Genomic DNA, 20,275 nt, shown 5'->3' with positions numbered 1-20,275 from the left:
TCGGTGGGAGCTCATGTGGTTCGGATTCCATATTAAGTTGTAGGTTCTCGTCGCATATAGTCTCGGTGCTGAAAGAAACTATAAACACAAATCCAATCAACGAAGTACGGTATATTGCACAGATCTTTGTTGTCCTTTTAATTATATATTAATGAAGACTTTATGTCTCTTAATAGTCCCACATCCTTTTTGTTATACATTCAAAAAATCCTTGCAGGACATATCGAAATTCTCAACCACGTGAACTTCTGCTTTTATTTTCTCACAATAGCTTTGCTTCTAACCTCAATATGTAACAACTGATCAAAACTGTGATATGACCGAAACGGCGTTGACAGACGAAGGGTAGAATGCTGAAACCAAATTATTCTTAAACATAATGTTGGGGCGCCGGTTAGACAGGAGATAAAAACGAACTGTTGCTTTTTTGTTTTTGAATACTAAGTTATAATAAATAAATTCCATGGTTCTGGATAATCACAATAACATTTTAAAACATTTTTCTGACCAGAATAAAATGAATTATTTAATAACTATACGATTTTTGTTACAGTTTCAAGGACCTAACGTCCTCTTTATCAGACATGAGAAAAGACAGATGACAGCAAATCTTCCTCAGCCGTTAGTTAGCATATTCATTTATATAATTTTAATTGAAAAGAGAAAATAATGCTATTTACAAACATGTGAAAGAAGTGGGACATAGGAGAGATTGGGAAGGGGCTAGAGGTTTAGAAAGAGAAAAAAGAAAGATTATTAGGAAGTGGAAGGAAGCGAGAAGAATAAAGAAAGAACAAGAGGAGAACTTAATGAACTGGACAAGTGGTATAAATATACATGAGCAACGGGAGAAATTATTGGAAGTGATTGAAAAAAATGCACAAGACTATTAGTGCAATTTAAATATTTCCAAATTTCTGTTATTTTGTTTTATATATAAAAACAACAAATAAAATTATATAAATGAATATGCTAACTAACGGCTGAGGAAGATTTGCTGTCATCTGTCTTTTCTCAATGTCTGATGAAGAGGACGTTAGGTCCTTGAAACTGTAACAAAAATCGTATAGTTATTAAATAATTCATTTTGTTCTGATCAGAAAAATGTGTTTTAAAATATTAAGTTACATTGTTGGTTTGCGTTAACAGTGTATGACAAATTAGTTCGTCTAATTAGATTTTTTTTTTTTCGCATTAACTTACAACAACATTTTAAGTGTCCAGGACTGTCATTTCTTTTGTTTATTAGAAAGCAGAAGAATCGCTTTATAGGGAAAATAAAAACGTACAACGTAAAACTAAACCTAAAAACCTAGTAAAGGATAAAAGCTAGCAACCAAATAAATGGTGTGTACTAAATATTTCGAATATTTCATTGTCAGTTGGCACCAGATTTTTATTCCAGTTTGTGAAGGGAATTGATCACAATTGAAGTTGTTTCAAATTCTCTAGTGAATTATGTAACGAAGTAGGTATTTAAATCGTTGGTCTAATAGGTATTTAGATACTGTTGGTTACGCTGCTTACATGTAATGAAATCACGTACTATAACAAAAGAGGAAGGTAACTTATCTATACACAAAACATTTAAAATGTTCACTTTTTTATCTTAACAATCTAAGAGGTTACATATTTTAATCTAGAACTTCTAGGAAATTAATTTCTTCAATATGTACTCCTAGATTTTTTCATTATTTTATTTTTTTATTTTTATTTATTCTTTTTCACGAGCACTTCATCAAAATCTTCAATTAGACATCTGAATAATTTTTGAAACTCAATATTGCCAATTCCAACCAGAAATTTATCTTGTTTAGTTAAATTGGTGATTATTATTACTATTATTATATGGTAATCAAAAATATTTTTTGCAGAAACTTATGAGTGTAATAAAGGAAGAAATAAAGTTTATTTTTATACTTCATTTTGTGAATATATTAAACCAGTCTCCAACCAAAAATATTAAGTGCTTCAAATACACTCCGGATGAAAATCTGTAAACTTGTAATGCTTTACTATTCATTTGGTTATTACAAAAAGATACAGGTGAATAAAGTGGAATCTAATACAATATCATTCTTGAAGTGGACGAGATCAAGCTAAGACCATATTAGTGAAAGGAAAAGATACTGATAAAAAAAAAAGAAAAATTGTAAGTTCAGAAGGATAATAAGAAAACTAATATCACTAAATATGAAAGAATATTAAAATATAAATGATAGAAAGGAAGAATAATGACAAAATTGAAACTATGGCACATTAAAAGTACATGAGATACTGAATTAAAATGTGTTTATTCCGAAACTCAAGATCTCACCTTGCATTCCTAGAAGATATTGACTTCTACATTATGTACTCCCAAGAGCACAATTTAGTAACTACTGTATTTGTTCCAATTCAGTTCATAATCTAAGACTAATGCTAGAGTTTTAACATAAGGAGGATGGGAATTATAAAATAGGCAGAGCGGCAGTTTGGGCAAGGTCAGTCAGTCAGTCAGTCAGTCAGTACTTCTTTCAAAATCAACGCTTGGAGCTGCCTCCGTTTTGTACAGCCAAAATAGCAAGAGTTTTCCGCGCTACATAGAACGTAAACAGATAAAGTATAAAAATGAAGCTGCTTCATTGTCCCTTTAATTACGTACCAGCATTTGAGTATACAAATAGTTTCTAGTTGTAGTTTCGGGTCAATTTTTGTAGGTTCTAGTTTGTTTCACTTTACGGATTGTAGCAGCTCGACTCATATTTACTTGATTCTCAGTTCTTCCAACTGTTTTGTGACCTTAAAACAAACTTTTTCCCCGCAAATATATTTGTATATTCTTGTTTCATGCGCAAATCAAAACCAAAGTAACAATTTAATATTTTTTTATCTGAGGGAAGTCAATAATTGATTCCCAAAACAGTTTTTCTTTTGGTTTCAATTTTAAGTTGTATCTGCGGGTACAGGGTTTTAAGAGTCCTTTAGTTCTTAAATATTGTCCCGAGTTCGATTCCCGGTGGGGACACGATCCAAAAAGTATAAAAGATTTTTTATATCAACTATCCTGAGTGAGGTTTTCCTGGGTTTTCCTCATTTACACCAGGAAAATTCCAGGATGGTACGTAACATATAGCTCCCAGGCCGCTTCCTTTTTCCCCATCCTTTCTTCCTTTCCTTTCCTCAGGTAGTAGATCACCGAGGGACGTCATCCCTCATACGAGATGGGCTAATATGGCCAGATGCTGAAAGCCCAGAAATCCAATTCCTAATTCCTAGTTCTTAAATATCCATTCTTATGTAAAGTAAACCTTATCAAACAAGTGCTTAAAGTCAAACACAGGCTGATATTTTTACGACTTGAATACTGCTACTTTCATCAGATCTCTATGTTTAACTCCTGGGCACTTGTCTGGTAAGATGTATTTTAAATATAAAAAAATGTCCATTGTAAAATATCATGGTGGGGAAGTCAAGGAAAACTCAGGGAAAACAGTGCAGGTCAGGGAAGATCAGGGAAAAAGACTGGAAATTAAAGAAATTTTATAAAATATATTTTTCTAACATTAATTGTACACCAATTTCAGCTTAGCCAACCATTACAACACCTATTTGTTTTTTGTCATTTTATTAATGAATGTACATGTTAAGCTCATATATTGAGGGTGTTTCCTTGTCAGACGATTGGTAGTATAATAGTTGCGATATACAACAAGTAACATTAAAACTTATTTTATACAGGTTTATAGAAAGTCAGGAATAGGAATATAGTTCATTGTCAGATGTTTGTAGGTAATCTAATAATTGCAATATTAGATACGTAACAGATCTTTATTGAAACTGGATATGGATATTTTAAAAGATCCTTGTCATTATTAACCCCTTAAGCGGGTGGACTACTTATAAGCGTCGCGGCCGATATAACGTTTATTAGGTAAACCGCTTTTAAGCGATTTTGAGGCCTGTTTTCCTTTTTCTCCTTGTGTAGACCGTTTATACGCGTCAAGTTGGGAGAAAACAACAACTTGGCACTTATTGATAACATTCCTATTTGTTTACTAGATGGAAAATTACCCAACACGTGATAAACGTGCGATTGAAAATTCCCTGCTTAAGGGTTTAAATGAATGTATAAGAAGAATCGTATTTTCAGAGTAATTGATTGTCAGACGTTTGTGGGTAGATATTAATGATCACAGTATGGGACGTTGCTCTATTTTTTATTTGAGGTAAGTGAAATATACGTATGAGCAATTGAATACTATTTGTCTCTATAGAATAAATGTTCTGATATATAAATATTCGCCGTTATTTATTCCTTATTTATATGTCAACATCATCCGACACCTGTCATGAAAGTCAAGGAATTTCCTTCCAAAAGTTAGGGAAGTAGATTTCTCCAGATCAGTGGGAACTCTGTATATAGATATAAATTTAAACAAGTGAGTTTCGTTTTATATAGCGAAACTACGGTAGACTTTCAAACCATTGAAATTCGATATTTAAACCAGAAGTAGTAGATCTATAAGTTCCACTTGCAATAGAGGGATAATGTGAGGGATGGAACATTTCTTCAGACGCAAAATCCATATCAAAACAATTTCTCGCTCTCTCTTACAGTTGCTAATATGTAGGGATTAATATCGAAACCAAACGTTGTACTAAATTTTACAACTTCTAGTTACAGCAGAAGAATATAAGATGAGATAAAACTTATTTTTTGGGATTCTGAATTCACAGCGTAAATAATTTCTCACCTCTGAATATTGTTTCGCTCTATGAGAAACAATATTAGAACCCGAAATGATAGTAGATTTCTACGACTTTCGGTTGCAATACAGGAGTAAAATCTGAAATCGAGCCTATTCTCTCGGTACTGAATCTATACATATAAAAATAACTACTTTTTTTTTTTTTATCATTGGATGAAATGAGATATCGTAGGTTTCCAGCAGCATTTCTGAGTTGCATAGAGAGATGAAACTTATTCTTAGACGTTGTATTTACATCTATATTGTATATATTGCTTCTCAACGTAATAGGATTTCGCAAAGGTTCTTACGGTACACATTAATTTATTATGTAATATGAATCCATTAAACAAACAAAATCTCACTATCTCCCCATTTTTGGTCTGTGAAGATTAATATTGAAGCCAGAAGTAGTAGCAAATTTTTACCACTTCCGGTTTTAGTTCAAAGATTGGGTGAAAGAATTGAATTTAGTTTAATCAGTATTTCCTTTTTTCTTTTCTGATACACACATACTAATTTTAAGCGAATAAAAATATAAGTATACAGGCGCGAATATGAACTTTATTAATCCGTCTTTTTTTAAGGTAAGGAAAGAGTGTAGCCAATTGAAAATTCTTCAAATATTAAGTAATTCGACTTATTTTTTTAAAAAAAGGAAAATAGGTTTGACTTTTAAAATAACAAGTACTTTTCTCCTTTTTCCTATTTAGATTCAGAAAAGAGTCCAATTAGTGATAAAGTGCCGATAAAGGATGTAAATAAGCTTAGTGCAGAGGAAATCGCCAAGGAAATGTATCTGGTTGCTCAGGTGAGTACTTTGTCATCGAACTGTCACAGATAATGTTTTATGTGATCACGATCAAAAGTATGTTGCCTCCGATAAATTTTCTTTTCCCTAATAGTTGTGAATAAATAGAACAGTGTGCATACAGTTTCCCGTAAAGGAAAGAGAAATTGGTTAATTTGAAATATAAATCAATTTACTCCTGTATGCAAGTTCCTTTTCAGATCATTGATAGAAGAAACATCATAACGGAAAGTGTACTTTAAACACGATTGTACTAACAGTATGATTACTTTTGGCACTTCTTTACATTAAAACAGTGTTGGCTGTTTTAAAAATGGCGCGCACAGACCACTAAATTTTATTTTATGGGTTAAAATAAAGCTATGATGCTATACACTCCGGGGCCTCCTTCAGACGCTAAGGTCAACCAAGAAGTTGACTATTTGGATAAATGTTGAACCACATCGTAGATAAATGTTAAACCATAGTAATTATCTACGAATCCATCATAGTTGCATCAATTCTTCCGAGATGACAGCTAAAGTTGGTACAAGCTGATACTAACTCCATCTATTAGCATGGACACAAGTTATGTACATGAATAGAAATGAACACAGTACGTTGCTAACAGAGAAACAAGCAAATATGTATACACAAATTGCTAAAGATGCCACTTTTTTTGGACCATGATATAACTTGTACCGATGTCAATAGATGGGGTTAGTATCAGCGTCTACCAGCTTTAACTCCCATCTAGCGAGAATTGTTGTATTTGTTTGATGGATTAGTACAGCAATGCTTCTAATGGTTCAAAGTTTATCTACGACTGTTGCGAAATTTTGGTTGGTCCAAGCGTCAGAAGAGAGCTTCAGAGAGTATACCAACATTTAGCAGTATCGTTCGTTCAGAACACGTTGTATTTACATATATATTGTATATGTTGCTTCTCAACGTAATTGGATATCGGAAAGGTTCTTACACATTAATTGATTCTATAATATATCATTTACATCTGATTCCAAATATGAATTCTCTTTCCGGAAGATTGTTTTCGAAGGTAAAAGTATTTTTAATATGAATATGAAGGTGAAAGTGCTTTTGTTTCTGCATGTGAAGTCGTTTTTGATAGTTCAGTAGGTCAAGCTAAACTAACGTCTGAAGAAGAATTCAATTATAATTTATTTTCTACCTGGTTTATATTGTATTGATCATTGTTGCCTATCAATTAACGTGTACACTATTGCGCTGTGTTTTATCTTTTGTATAAGCTCTACTAAGTTAAGATTTATTAACATAATAAAAATATGGAATTCTTATTACGTTTAGAAAAGATTGTCTATCATTATCTTTTCGAAGAAGTAAAATTTGTTTTAGAAAATTTAAATTATTCTCTAAAGCACAGAAGTGGAAACGGCAAATCGACGCTACGTTTCAATGTCCCTCTTATCTTTTTCCACCTGTGTGAATTTAAAAAAAAAAAATAATACGGTCCTTGTAGAACTACATTTTTTGATCAGTTTTCTCATCGTAGAGACAATGTAGATGCTCCTCGACTCATCGTTATGAAACTTCTTGTTGAAAACCACTTCTTCCTCTTCTACCATTTATCGGAAACAAATTACAAACTTACCACTGTATTGTTGTATTCATGTATATTATTTTCAAAGTCGTATTTTAGTAGATGGCTATTAGTTGAGTTCTTATGAATGACCAACTTGACATATTCACCTTACTTGATTTGAAGACTAATACAAATGACACAAATCATTTGAAAATTACTTGTTATTAGGAGTGCACCGCAGTTTAGACGAGAGTATGATATTAAAACACTAAACCAACTGCTTTGTTTTTAGTATTTTTACAAAGACGGAAATCAAAATGTAGTAAAGTACGCTGACGCGAAATTATTCATGTTTCAACCTAATTAAAACATTTCACTTCTTTAAAACAATGAACTGTAATTTCTAGTAAGTGGGGCCCCTGCTTGGATCCCAGCTCTCGCCAAGTGGCCTTTGTGGTGGATTATTCCATTTTCTCGCACTTTCTTCATTCTATTATTTTGCGTTCTTCCATCTTCTTAAGCGTCGCTTCCGTTACCCATGGTTTTCTCGGTGCTCTTTTCATCTTGCAAATGTTGTGGGAGTGTTTCAAGGAGAATCTGTTTAACCTTTCCCCAATTATATTCTACATTGTCTAACATATCGCCAATCACACAAAATTTTTCTTCAATCTCTTCTTTCACATCACTGTCCATATTTCTTAATCGCTCTAAGTTCTATTTTTGATTTCTCCTCCCACTTTTCTTGATTGTCTTTAACCAGATTTGCACTTCCGCCACTAGCAGGTTGTGATCCGAATCGATATCCGCTCTCGGTATTGTCTTCATGTCTTGTACACTATTCCTGTAACGTTGCTTCACAAGAATGTAATCGATTCGGTAGCGTTTCTTATCTCCTAGGCTTTTCCATGTGTTCAGCTTGGTTTTTATTTTCTTAAACCATGTGTTCATCACCACCATATCATTTTGCCTACAAAAGTCGATAAGCATTTGGCCCTGTTCGTTTCTTCTACCTAGTCCAAATGATCCTACCATCTTATTTGCGGCTCCTTCTCCTACTACGGTGTTAAAGTCTTTCATTACTATGTCATTGACTTTACCTCTTCCCTCCTGATGCAATATATTGCTAATCTCATCATACAGTACTTCTACTTCATTGTCATCATGATCGCTTGTTGGCATATATACTTGTATTACCACAACATCCACTGATTTTGCACTTAGTTTTGCAAACATCAAGCGGTCACTGTGGCGTTCCACTTTGATTACACTTCTTTCTACTTCGTTCTTCATGCTATCGCGATACCATTCTCGGCCTTAACGCCACTCGAATAGAATATTGTGTAATTGCCCGATACTGTCTCACCTTTTCCTGGCCATCTCACTTCACTTAAGCCCACTATGTTCACTTTACATTTGTCCATTTCCACTTTTAAATTTTCAAGTTTCTCCACATATCGTAAAGTCCGTACGTTCCAGGTTCCTATGCTGAAATGAAAATTATTATTATTACTATTTCTTCCTCTGATGATTCTTCCCGGAGTAGTCCCCACCCGGAGATCCGAGCGGGGGACTATTTTACCTCCGGAATTTTTTACCTCAGGAAGAACCATCATTATATTTGTTCTCCTCCTTCGTCCCTTCTGGAAAAATATAATGTGGTAGTATTTCCATTTCCTTTCCACATCTCCATGCCGTTGACCACCTGGTGGGTCATCCGCCTTTTAGTACAGTTTCCCCTCCTAAGGACAAGAAGATGCCCTGACCTCCACTCGCTCATCCGCCCTCCGAAAAGACCGCTAGCACTTGGTAGAGGCTCTGACTCCTTATCCCGGGAGTCAGTCGGTTCGCACCTATGTTAGCCGCCTACGACGTTGTGCCCGCTTTTTCCCGCGAGGAGGTGTAGATTGGAATTTTTCCTTCGTTTAGGATGAGACCCGAAGGATTTTCTCAAACCTCTTCAGTACTTTTAGAAAGCGATTTACTATTACAAGGCTTATTTAAAAAAAAAAAAAAAAAAAAAAAAAAAAAAAAAAAAAGTTCTCTCAAAATGGTCTATTGCTAAGTTATAGCCAAAAATTCCCGATTGCTAAGCGCAAATGGTAGTTGTGCATAATTGCACTTGTTCAGGTCTATTGAAACATCTATTTAGAACGTATTGGAACATGATTCTAAATCACGTAACGTCATAATTTCGTTTATTGTATTGTTTAATCAGAATATGAAAAATAAGAATATTACTTCATTCGTACAAAATGTTCTATAACCATTACATAAAATTACAGTGAATTCCGGTCCATTTGATATATTCATTCCGATAATTTCAACAAATATATTTGTTGTTTGTGCGAAATTTAGCAAAGATAAGTAGTAATTTTCATTGTTGTGATTAGAGTGTGCGGAACGAATCGGAAGGAAACAATACTTCTCGGCAGGGTATTAATATAAGCCACAATCAAAATACAACATATAATCGTACATGTAAATTCGAAGTTTTCGACATTTTTTTACTTATATTACAACCATATGTTGTCTTATTTATATAGGATAATTGTTCTCCATTGTATTCAGAGCACGAAACTATGTTAATTATTTAACTCCTCTCTTCTTTTCAGTTAGTCCACAAAAAGAAATATGCAGAGTATTGTAAGCGTCTAGTTCAGTACCGTCCACAAGCAATGAATGAACAGCAACCCCCGTTTGGATATACGCCGTTTTTGGTATGGAAAGTTTAGTGCCCTTTTTTTTTCTTTCTTTCTTTTTTTGAATAACATATTTGGTCTAGAGAGTGATCAAATATTACACTAAAGTGAATGTAACATTTAATACTGTTGTCTACTGACATTAAATTTGCTAATACATTGTATTGATAAAGGATGAAAAGGTTTCATGAGTAAACAAAACATCATTATCATTATATTGTGAGCGGTGATAATGATTAGAAATAGTGTAAGTAAAAGGCTAATAGTCTCCGCAAGAAATAAACCTTATCTATACGAAGTACTTTCAAAGAACATCTTGGTACGTAAATTACTTGGTATTGCGGCGAGTAAGGGGATTTTCAAGGATAGTAATCTTTCTACCTGCCAAAAATTGCCTGGCAGAGAGAGACTTATAGGCCGTGCTTTATCCTGATACAGGATTCATTTTTGCATAGTTGGGGCCTCTTTCCTCTTACTTTTTCGAGATGTCAGGTCGAAACTTCAATGTGCTAATGCTGCTTGAGTGTTTTCCAGTACGATCCCATTCAAATATTACAATTCCATCAGGCCAAAGGAATTGTCTAAAATTTTTAGAATGACGTGTGTACTTTTATCAATCTGAGAGAAACGAATCATTTCCACTGCAGGACTGCCGCTTAGTCTTCGGGTCGTAGGTAAAAATCCATGTTTTCCCAAAGGTAACGGCAAATTCCGAGTTAGATTCATTTTTAGTGCATCATGGCATGTCCGCACTCAATTTCTGACAGTCCTCTTTTTTCTTCTTCTTCTTTTCTTCTGAGAGAGATATTTCGACACACCTTGGAATGGGTTTTCCTCATGTTTAATTCTTCTGTGATAATTCAGCGAACAGTTCCCTATCCAACTTCACTAATTGAGTCACTGCTCGCATACTCGGTTTTCTGTCACTTCTAATCACCTTGTGTACTCTGTTGATGTTTATGTCAGTAACTAAAGCTACAACCTGCCTGGATGATCATTGTCTTCGACCTCCTCTCCCTTCCGAGAAATGTTTATGCTACTAAAAGACTTTTACTATGGACATACAAAAGTATCATTGTATCCCTCGGACAAAATTCGGAATGATTTAGTTTGCGACCTTTTAAGATTAACAAGAAACCTGATGTCAATCCTTTGTTCCACTAACCATTTTCCAATATAGCATGGTTACGCGTGTTCACAGAATAACATCTCCTTCGGAACTGCCAAAATCGGTCGATGCCAAATTTCATACAGACAGAGAGGATGGAAGTGCTTCAAAACAACGCTAACCAATTTACACAACTGTTTTCAATTATGAAATATAAATTAAATTCTTTGTGTGTGTGTGTCACGTATTTTATACCTGCAGTTCTTGAACTTCAGTGACCACAGTTCCACATTCTTCTGAGGTTTTTTTGGGGGGAAGAGAGGGGGCGAATGAACTACATTATGTTAACTTTTAGAAAAAAGACAAAGTCTACGATAAATATTTCATTCAAAATATTAATTGATAAATAATAATTCTGTTCAGTTTACTGTCACTCCCTTCTTTTACTTATCCTCCATGACATAAAAAATGTACAAAACAAATAAAATATTGTTGTTTGATATTAGTAGTTTCCAATGTTAAAACAAAAAAAAAAAAAAAAAACAATAAATAACTAACTGAACTTATAAATTGTTTTAGTGAAAATCTATAATTGTAGATAATTATTTGATTCAGATGTACAAAACTTATAACTGTAAATGTTTATTTGCAAATTTGTGGTATCTTTCATCCGAATTCGTGATTATTTTCTTTAATAATATAATCCCATGTCATTTTAGGTCACCTCTTTCTGTGTTCAAACCAATACTTTATTCGTATTCAATATTTTTTAAGAATATCTTTCTATATATAGTTCGTCATATGATTTTTTAGAATACCTTTCAATATATAGTTGTAATATGTTTCTTTAAGAATACCTTTCAATATCTTGTTTGGACTTGTATAACTTTAATTAAACATTCAGGAGAAAACCTACGAAATATTAAAATCACAAATTGAAAGGTATACGTACAAATCACTACATACGCACGAATTACCTTCTTTAGATATTGATAACTAGCCTTACAGTGCCATTGTATTTATTTCAGGGACACAATCTCGAGACCCATTTCCAGTGCCATCCTTGGTTGCGCAATGTACGAAAAGAATAAATTGACATATCTTACATACTTATTGATCTGCAACTAACATTATTGAAAACTTAAATTAAGATATGTAAAATATAGGGTGGCCCACGAAAAAGAAGCTCCTCCGGGTAATAGTAGAGAGGAAAAAATAATTATGAGTAACTCAAGTGATTCCGGCTGACTCCGAGGTGCCACCCGATACATACTTTTAGCGTACGCGCCTTTGGCGTGTGAGACCCGGGTTCGATTCTCGCCGGGACCTTATGTGATTCGGATTTCTCGTTAATCAGTAGGTCCCGTCTCATATAGCCTCGCTGCTGAAAGCGACGTTAAACTCAAAATCAAATCAACTCAACTCGATACGCACTTGTTAAAAATCATGCAGGGTCTCTTTCTGTCTGACCTCGGCTTGCTACCCGATCAGGGGTGTAGCCAAGGGGGGGCCCATCGGGGCCGGGCCCCCCCAAATGGTTTCCTGGCCCCCCCCAAATGACCAGCTTTTAATACATCATAGTAAAATTATCTCGCTTCATTCATTTAAAAGTAACAAATTTTATTGACAATTAATAATTTATGGTAAAATAGTAAGGAGAAATATTGTTTTTTCCATACCGATCGAAAAATAGTATAGTATCTCTTCCTTATACCGATCGAAAAATAGGATACTTTTTTTTTTGTGACAGCAGATTACACAATTTACTGCGATTTATATGCTTTAACAAGTATATGTTTATATGCTTTAACAAGTGTTTTAAAAGACATAGAGGATGGAAAATTCGGTGAGAAACAATGCTTTTATTCAATTTGGATTTCTTTCGCTCTCTCTTTTATTTCTACTCAGTGTAATAAAATAATTATGTTTTTTTAGTCACGAATAATAAATATTTTTGTCAGGAAACCGTAAAGAAATTAAGTGAAATTTCAAAGAAAATCAATCTTGTGTAGATTGGTTCTGTATATAAGGTCTTAAATTAAAAAAAAAAAAAAGGTAACCAAGAAAAGTTTTGTTGCTTTTTCACCCACCACCTTCGAACATTGATATGTCACCTAACCTGGAAGATCAAAAATAGTCCCCATCAGCATCGACGACCTTCTGAAAACGTTCTGGAAGGCCATGGAATCCATCGCGGTAGAACTTGGTGGGCCGTGAAACGAAAAATGTATCAGGTGCATTTTGGACTTTTACTAGGGATTTGAACTGGCGTCCTCTAAGGTGATTGGTCAAAGAATGGAACAGGTGATAATCGGACGTTGCAATACCCGAAGAATATAGTGGTTGCAATATTGTTTCCCATCCATGGCGGAAAATGGTGTCCTGAGTCATCTTAACCACGTGGGACTTAGCGATGTCCCGTAAACGAGGACCCATTTGCAATTCAGAAGCGATGGCTCCAGAGTTTTGAGTTTTTGTTGAGCACAGCTCAACTGCTGACACTACACAGCTGCATTGATATTCTGACCAGCTGGTAGCAGTTCCCGATGCACGCTACACCAAACACACAGAAGGACCTTATTCTGGTACAGTGCTGGTTTCGGCTGTTTTGAAATCGGTTCATGGGATGTTAACCAATGATGACGGCACCTTGGAGCTTCGTATAGGACACACTTTTTTTTTATCACATGTCAACGCCCTGTCCAGAAATGGCTCCGAAACAGTAAATAAACACAGGTGACTGCCGCGTTTCCTTCTGCCCCGGAGTCAAAATATGTGAGACCCATTGACCCAACTTGTAGTGCTTCACAAGTTGATGGATGTGCTGCCGAATGGTTTCTCCACACACTGAATTGTAGTCCCAGTTCCTCTTTCTACATGTGTTGGTCTTCCGGCACGTGGTGTTTCCGGGTGTTTCGTCATCGTCCTTAAACTTGTTAAACCATCGCTGCAACGTTCGCGTCGTCACGACACCCTCACCAAAGGCCTGGCATATCTTCTGTCCCGCTACAGCGGCGTTTGACCTCCATTTGAACTCGTTCAGCATACATGCTCTTATGACGCCCTGTGGATGTCCCATGTTCCCTCTGTCTTTACGCAAGTTCACGGTGTGTCTGAATTGCCACAACCAGGTAGTATGTTGGATATAGCCACACCAACAACTGACGTTCGCCTTATCTCCACTCGCATTCAACTCACGGTGTGAGGTCCAATTGAACACAGACTTCCAGGAAAAGGGACAGAACTTTCTTGGTTACCTTTATAGTTATGCACAAAAGTATAGCGTTTGGTCCCGGGCAGTAGTTCTTGATTAAGCATAATAAAAACTATCTTGAATATAATTTATGGATAATAATAATAATAATAAACTAAAGTAGTGTTTCTAGTTCTCCAGAAGAAAACCAAAATTTTCCTTTCTTTCAGGCCTCAAAAACACTAGCAGCAACACTTTTTTCTTTTTTTTTTGGCTTTGTACATTGTAGCTGGCCCCCCCTCAAAAACGACGGGCCCCCCCTACACAAACCTGCTGGCTACACCCCTGTACCCGATGTGCAATTGTTTAGCTCCAATCCCCTGTCTGTTCAGTTCTGGTAAACAATTGGTGCTTTCCGTGTAGCAGCGAATTGCGATAGTGAAAGAATATGCACGAATGGTGTCAATTAATGTCAGATAAGACGCCTTAAGCAGGAACATTATCTTTACGCCTGTCACACAGGAACAAAATCATCTGCGAAACGCTGTGTTCAGTACCTGGTGCAAAAATGGCGTCAAACCAGATCTGTGGCGAACGTGGGTAGGCAGAAACGATATGTTGCCCGAACCAGAGATCGTCCAACATATTCAGCAGCAGATAACACAAAGACCGCAAAAGTCTACCCTGAAACTATTCAACCAGGTCAACGTTCCATGAGAAACGTGTCAGTGGTGCTGAAGTCTGAAACTCAAGTCATACTAAGTGACATATGTCCAGGAACTGAAAAAATGAAATGAAATCTTTGAGTTTTACGTCCCACGCTTATGCTGCTTAGGCTAAAGGTGATTATGAAAAAAATAATGAAATGGTGGAATGAAGAAAGTGGGAGAAAACGGGAGAACCCTGAGAAAATCCATGAGCACAGTGTTTGTTCACCACAAAGTCCACACGGCGCGTGCTGGGATCGAACCAGGGACTCCAAGCACCTGTGAACGCTGTACCACTGAGCCACCGCTCCTCCTGCCCAGGAACTGAAGAAGACAGACATACATAAATGGGTTGTGTACTGTAATTGGTTACTAACGATTGCGGACGGACGTCTGGACTTTCTGCTGTATTTTGTCCAACGAAGCGTGCTTCCATTTATCGGGTTACATGAATGCGCAGAGTACTACGCCACTAGTTTGCTGAGAATCCACATATCCCGCGCGACACACCCATCCTTTAAAGAACAAAAAGTAACTTATAAATAACAAGAAAATAATAGAAAAGGTATTGTGATTGATATACGAGTAAATAGCTTGATTATTTTTTGATGTAGTCACCATGAACCTCCAGACATTTCTGGTAGCGTAGGACAACCTTCTGTACATCCTCTGTGTAAAAATCTGCCTATCGAGAGTGCGGCCAGTTCAGAACTGATTTCTTGAGCATTTCATTGTCGTTGAAACACTTCGATGCAAGCCACTTTTTTCAGGTGAAGAAGAGGAAATCACTGGGAATAAGATCGGGCTGTAAGCAGATGATTGAATAGTTCCCATTTAAATTTCTGAATTGTCTCAACAGTACGATCAACTCTGTGTGGCGGGCGTTGTCATGGATCAGAAGAATTCCAGAGCGTAGCATTCCTCTCCGCTAGATTAATCAGTCTTTGGCAATACACATCTACAGTAGGTGTTCTTTCTGGTTTCAAGAATTCCACAAGAATCACGCCCTTTTGATCCCAAAACACAGTTGGCAGATTTTGTGAACTGATTGTGTATGTGTGTTTGAATTTCTTCTCTTTTGAAGAACCAGAGTGCCGCCATTTCGTTGAATACTGCTTTGACTCCCCATTGGCGTACGATATCCAGGTTTCATCTCCCATCACCAGAAAAAAGGTAATCTCCATCCTCCTCCTAGCGGGCCAAAAATCACATGCAGTTGCCATTCTTTGCTCTTTGTAAACGTCTGGCATCATTTTTAGCACCCACCTCGCACAGTTTGTGATAGCCCAGCTTGTCGTCAATACTCGAAGCACGGTATTCGCAAACACTTCTGGAAACCTTTTCCAGAAGTTCAGTTATTGTGAACTGGCGATTGGATCGCACTTTCTCGTTAACACGTTCCAGCAGATCGTCTGTAGCACTAGGCCTTCCGCTACGTTTATCGTCATGAACATGTTAACGCACTTCTCAAAATTGTTTGCACCACTCTCTGACCTTCCGTTCACTCATTACAGTCGATCCGTAAATGACGTACCATTCCCTATGAATGTCAGTGCCATTCTGTCCTTTGGCATTCAGAAATCGTATGGCAGATCTCACATTACATCTGGCAGAATTTCATATTACGTTAGCCATTTCACCTTACTGCTACTCGTACGTACACAACTCCCCTCGGACGATTCTAGCTTTGTTGCAAGTACCGAATACTAGGGCATGCTCAGATTCATCAGTGTTGCCACCCCCGTGTAAAAAATTATAATCCCTTTTTGTGACATGTGCCTCGTATATGTACGTATATTTTGCATCTTCATTCAAATTTCATAATTTTGGCCAAAACTAATGGAAATCAACTTTTTACTATGATTATTTATAACCTTATTATTGGGCATCCTATATATATCTCCAAAGCTCCTTTTATCAGTTTTGCTAAAATTTTCCAAGAATACCCATTTAACTAATTGATTTTTTTACTTGACTTTTTAAAATTCCTTCTTAGTAAATACTAATCTAAATTTCTAAGAAAGAAGTTCAACCATAAATTAGCGTTAATTTTAAAGAAATCTGCTAATCCACTGTGTATGTGAAAATCGCAAGCAAGAGATTTCCTATATTATATTAAACTAGTTGAAATACCCATTCTTCGCATGGGGGTTGTATTTGGAAGTCAACGTCTGTGATAGTATCACCATTGATCTCAGCGGCCGCGAAAGCTATGAATTCGACACTAACATTGGTCATTTTGGATTATTTTTACATGTCTCGGTATACTCCCCCTGGTGACCCCCGGCCCGCAGCCGAATGGGGTGAATACGATCAGTTTCATCATTGGTCTCAGCGACCGTGAATACTGTGAATTCGACACTAATATCGGTCATTTTCTACTACTTTTACATGTCCCGATAGACGCCCCTCCCTGAGACCCACTGGTTCAAAATTAAAAAAAAAAAAAAAAAAAAAAAAGCTTCGTCTTGGTATGAGGCCTGGACCAAGGTACCCATGACCCAAATTTGGTAATTCTCGGTCCACACGTCTGGTCCCCAGCGGAACGAAGCAGTATTTAACGAAATGGCGGCACTCTGGTTCTTCAAAAGAGAAGAAATTGAAACACACACAGACAGACAAACAAACAAACAAACTCTTTATTTTATTTATGTTAGATTAGATTAGATTAGATAAATGAATTTCTAGTTCTGTTTACTGGACGTTGAGTCAATAAACTCATTAACTTTCTCAAAGTCAATCGTGAATTTAGTTTGAATGTGTAGGAATTCAGTTCCTCAAGCAAAGTCTGTAGTTGTTCATTAATTCTATGAGTAGCACAGTGTCATCCACATACTTAATATGTTTGTCCTGTTCCTTTTTCAAAACCTTGCACTTCAAACGGTTCATAATTATAATCGCCAATAGTGAAGAATTACAATGTAATTAGAATTTAATGAACAGATCTGAAAATTTTGGACAATAATTATAATTTTTACGTGCATTATTTATCCCTATTGTGTCAGTTTTGTTTATTGCGGTATTTTGGTTTTGACAATAACCGCGATGGTCGAGGTATTCTTGTATTTCGTAACTTTCTAAATCATTAAATTTGTTCTGTTTTAATCACAATGGAGTGTATTCTAGAGCCAAAGAACTAACGCTTATACAGTTGATCTATTTATAATATCACTTATGTCAATGGTCAAAGTAGCCATGCTTTGATCTATTTCTAATTTCTCTTTTATAGTAATTTCAGGATGCTGAATCCAATGGATTTTTTTTATACATATCTGCACATGGGATCGCGAGAAAACTGACCTGAAATTTGAGATTTTAATATTTTGGAACCAACCTTGAGTTCACTTTTCTTGTGACCCCTAGACTAATATATTTTAAAATAATTACATTGAATTTAGCGTCCTCAAATTGTCATAGACATATTTATTACGTTTGTATATATATTCTTATTTTAAATTATGTAATCAGTTAATTTGCTACACTCTAAACTTATCATACAGTTTTCATAAGCATGATATTCTGTCTTTGTGTTTTCATAATGTGGGAAGGTAAATGCGCCAAGAGACCGTCTTTTGTCTAATGTGATTGTGGAGCAGTATTTCCGGTGTTTCTAGGTTAAGACATTTTATATTTAGTGATTTGGGACTTAACGGTGTATTTTGGTTAGAGTTGTGTCAAGAAAGGAGAAACCTTCGGTGTATTGTACAGAGCCATTTAGTTCTGCAGACACAGATAAGTCATTGTTTTGTATTATTTTGTATTTTATGTTCGTTTTCCCTTGAACATACCGGCGTTTTACATTGTATTGTTTATGTAGCCAAATAATGAAATGAAATGAAATTTTGAGTTTTACGTCCCACGGTTATGCCGGTTAGGCTAAAGGAGACGGTGATAATGAGTAATGAATGAAATGGTGAAATGAAGAAAGTGGGAGGAAACGGGAGAACCCCGAGAAAACCCACGCACACGGTGTTTGTCCACCACAAAGTTCACTTGGCGGGAGCAGGGTTTGAACCCGAGACCCCTAGCACCAGAGGTGAACGCTCTACCACTGAGCCACCGCGGCCCCCATGTAGCCAAATAATATATACTTCATACGCAATATTCTTCTTGATACACTCGATCATTAAGGACTAACAATTATAAAATTAGTATAAAAAGGGCGATTAGAAATAGATCAAAGCATGGGCACTTTTTACCAGTAGCATAATCGTTTACGAAGAAATTAAATGTAGATTAAAAGCACGGAATTCATGTTATTATTCGGCTAAAACTATATTTGTCGTCCCGAATTCTGTCGAAGAATTTGAAGTTTAAAATATATAAAACGATAATCATGCCTGTTGTTCTATATGGTTGCGAAACATGGTCGCTTACTCTGAGGGAAGAACGTAGATTGAAAGTATTTGAGAACAAGATACTGAGACGAATATTCGGACCCAAGAGGAACGGGAATGGCGAACATTTCATAAAGAGGAAATGCACAATTTATACCGTTCACCAAACATTAAGACCAGGTGGCTCGAATGGGCAGGTCATGTAGCCAGAATGGAAGAAAGTAGGAACGCTTTCAAAGTTTTAACTGGAAATCCAATCAGGAAAGGACCATTAATGAGACCTAGGCGCAGATGGGAGGACAATATGAAGATGAATCTCGCAGAAATAAGAATAGAAAGTAGAAGCTAAATCCAGTTGGCTAAGAGTAGAAGTCAGTGGAGAGCATTTTTGAACGCGGCATTGAATCTCTGGGTTCCATAGGCCATAAAGTGAGTGAGCTAGTTATCATGAGCGTTAGTTCTTTATCGGAATAAAATTGAACATGTCAACTATATCTATAGAAGTTAGTTGTCAACTATATCTATAGAAGTTAGTTTTAGATTATCAGTATTCATTGAGGAGCAGATATCAGTTTTCAGCTATTGGCTATTTTCGATCACTTATCTGAACTTTTCCGTATTATTTATAATGTACTTATTTAAATATTTTAGTAGGAGTTAAAGACGATGTTGTTTCCCAAACTCAATGCAATGGAACCCCTTCTTCATGATCTATTCTGTTCCGTTAAATTTAGTCTTATAATGCACTCAACTTTGGTTAAAAAGAAATATATTGAATAATTAAAGAAATTACGAAATAAAAGTGTTGAAGATCTACATACAAATTATTTTATGTTTGAAGATAAAATATAGTAACATATAGACTAACTAGGGGTAGTCCTTTATCTCCATTATTGGTCAATGTGATAATGAATTATTACGAATGCAACACTTTGAAAAAAGAACACTACAAATATAACAAGTATTACACATATGTGGATAACACAGTTTATGAAACTCATAAGCATTTGCGGAGTTTACTTCAAGATCATCAAAATTAATATTCTGTATTTCCAAAATAAATTCATGGTCGACTTTAAGAAAAATAATAAATTGGAATTCCTTGCTTTAACATTCAGTATTCACAACAAGAAATTTACATCAAATTTAT

General features: G+C 35.7%; 1 protein-coding gene across 1 annotated transcript in view; it reads left to right on the top strand.

The window, feature by feature from the left end:
• Positions 1-20,275, top strand: part of LOC145671300 (uncharacterized) — a 71,898-nt gene that overhangs the window by 16,268 nt on the left and 35,355 nt on the right. The window contains exons 3-4 of the mRNA XM_081740268.1: positions 5,444-5,541; positions 9,694-9,798. Of these exons, the coding sequence (XP_081596394.1) occupies positions 5,444-5,541; positions 9,694-9,798 (203 nt within the window). The remainder of the gene's footprint in view (positions 1-5,443; positions 5,542-9,693; positions 9,799-20,275) is intronic.

This window comes from Thermobia domestica, chromosome 15, assembly GCF_964235325.1.
Source record: "Thermobia domestica chromosome 15, izTheDome1.hap1.1, whole genome shotgun sequence".
NCBI lineage: Eukaryota > Metazoa > Arthropoda > Insecta > Zygentoma > Lepismatidae > Thermobia > Thermobia domestica.
Note: the sequence above shows the minus strand (reverse complement) of the source record. Positions and strands in the feature narration are given on the sequence as shown.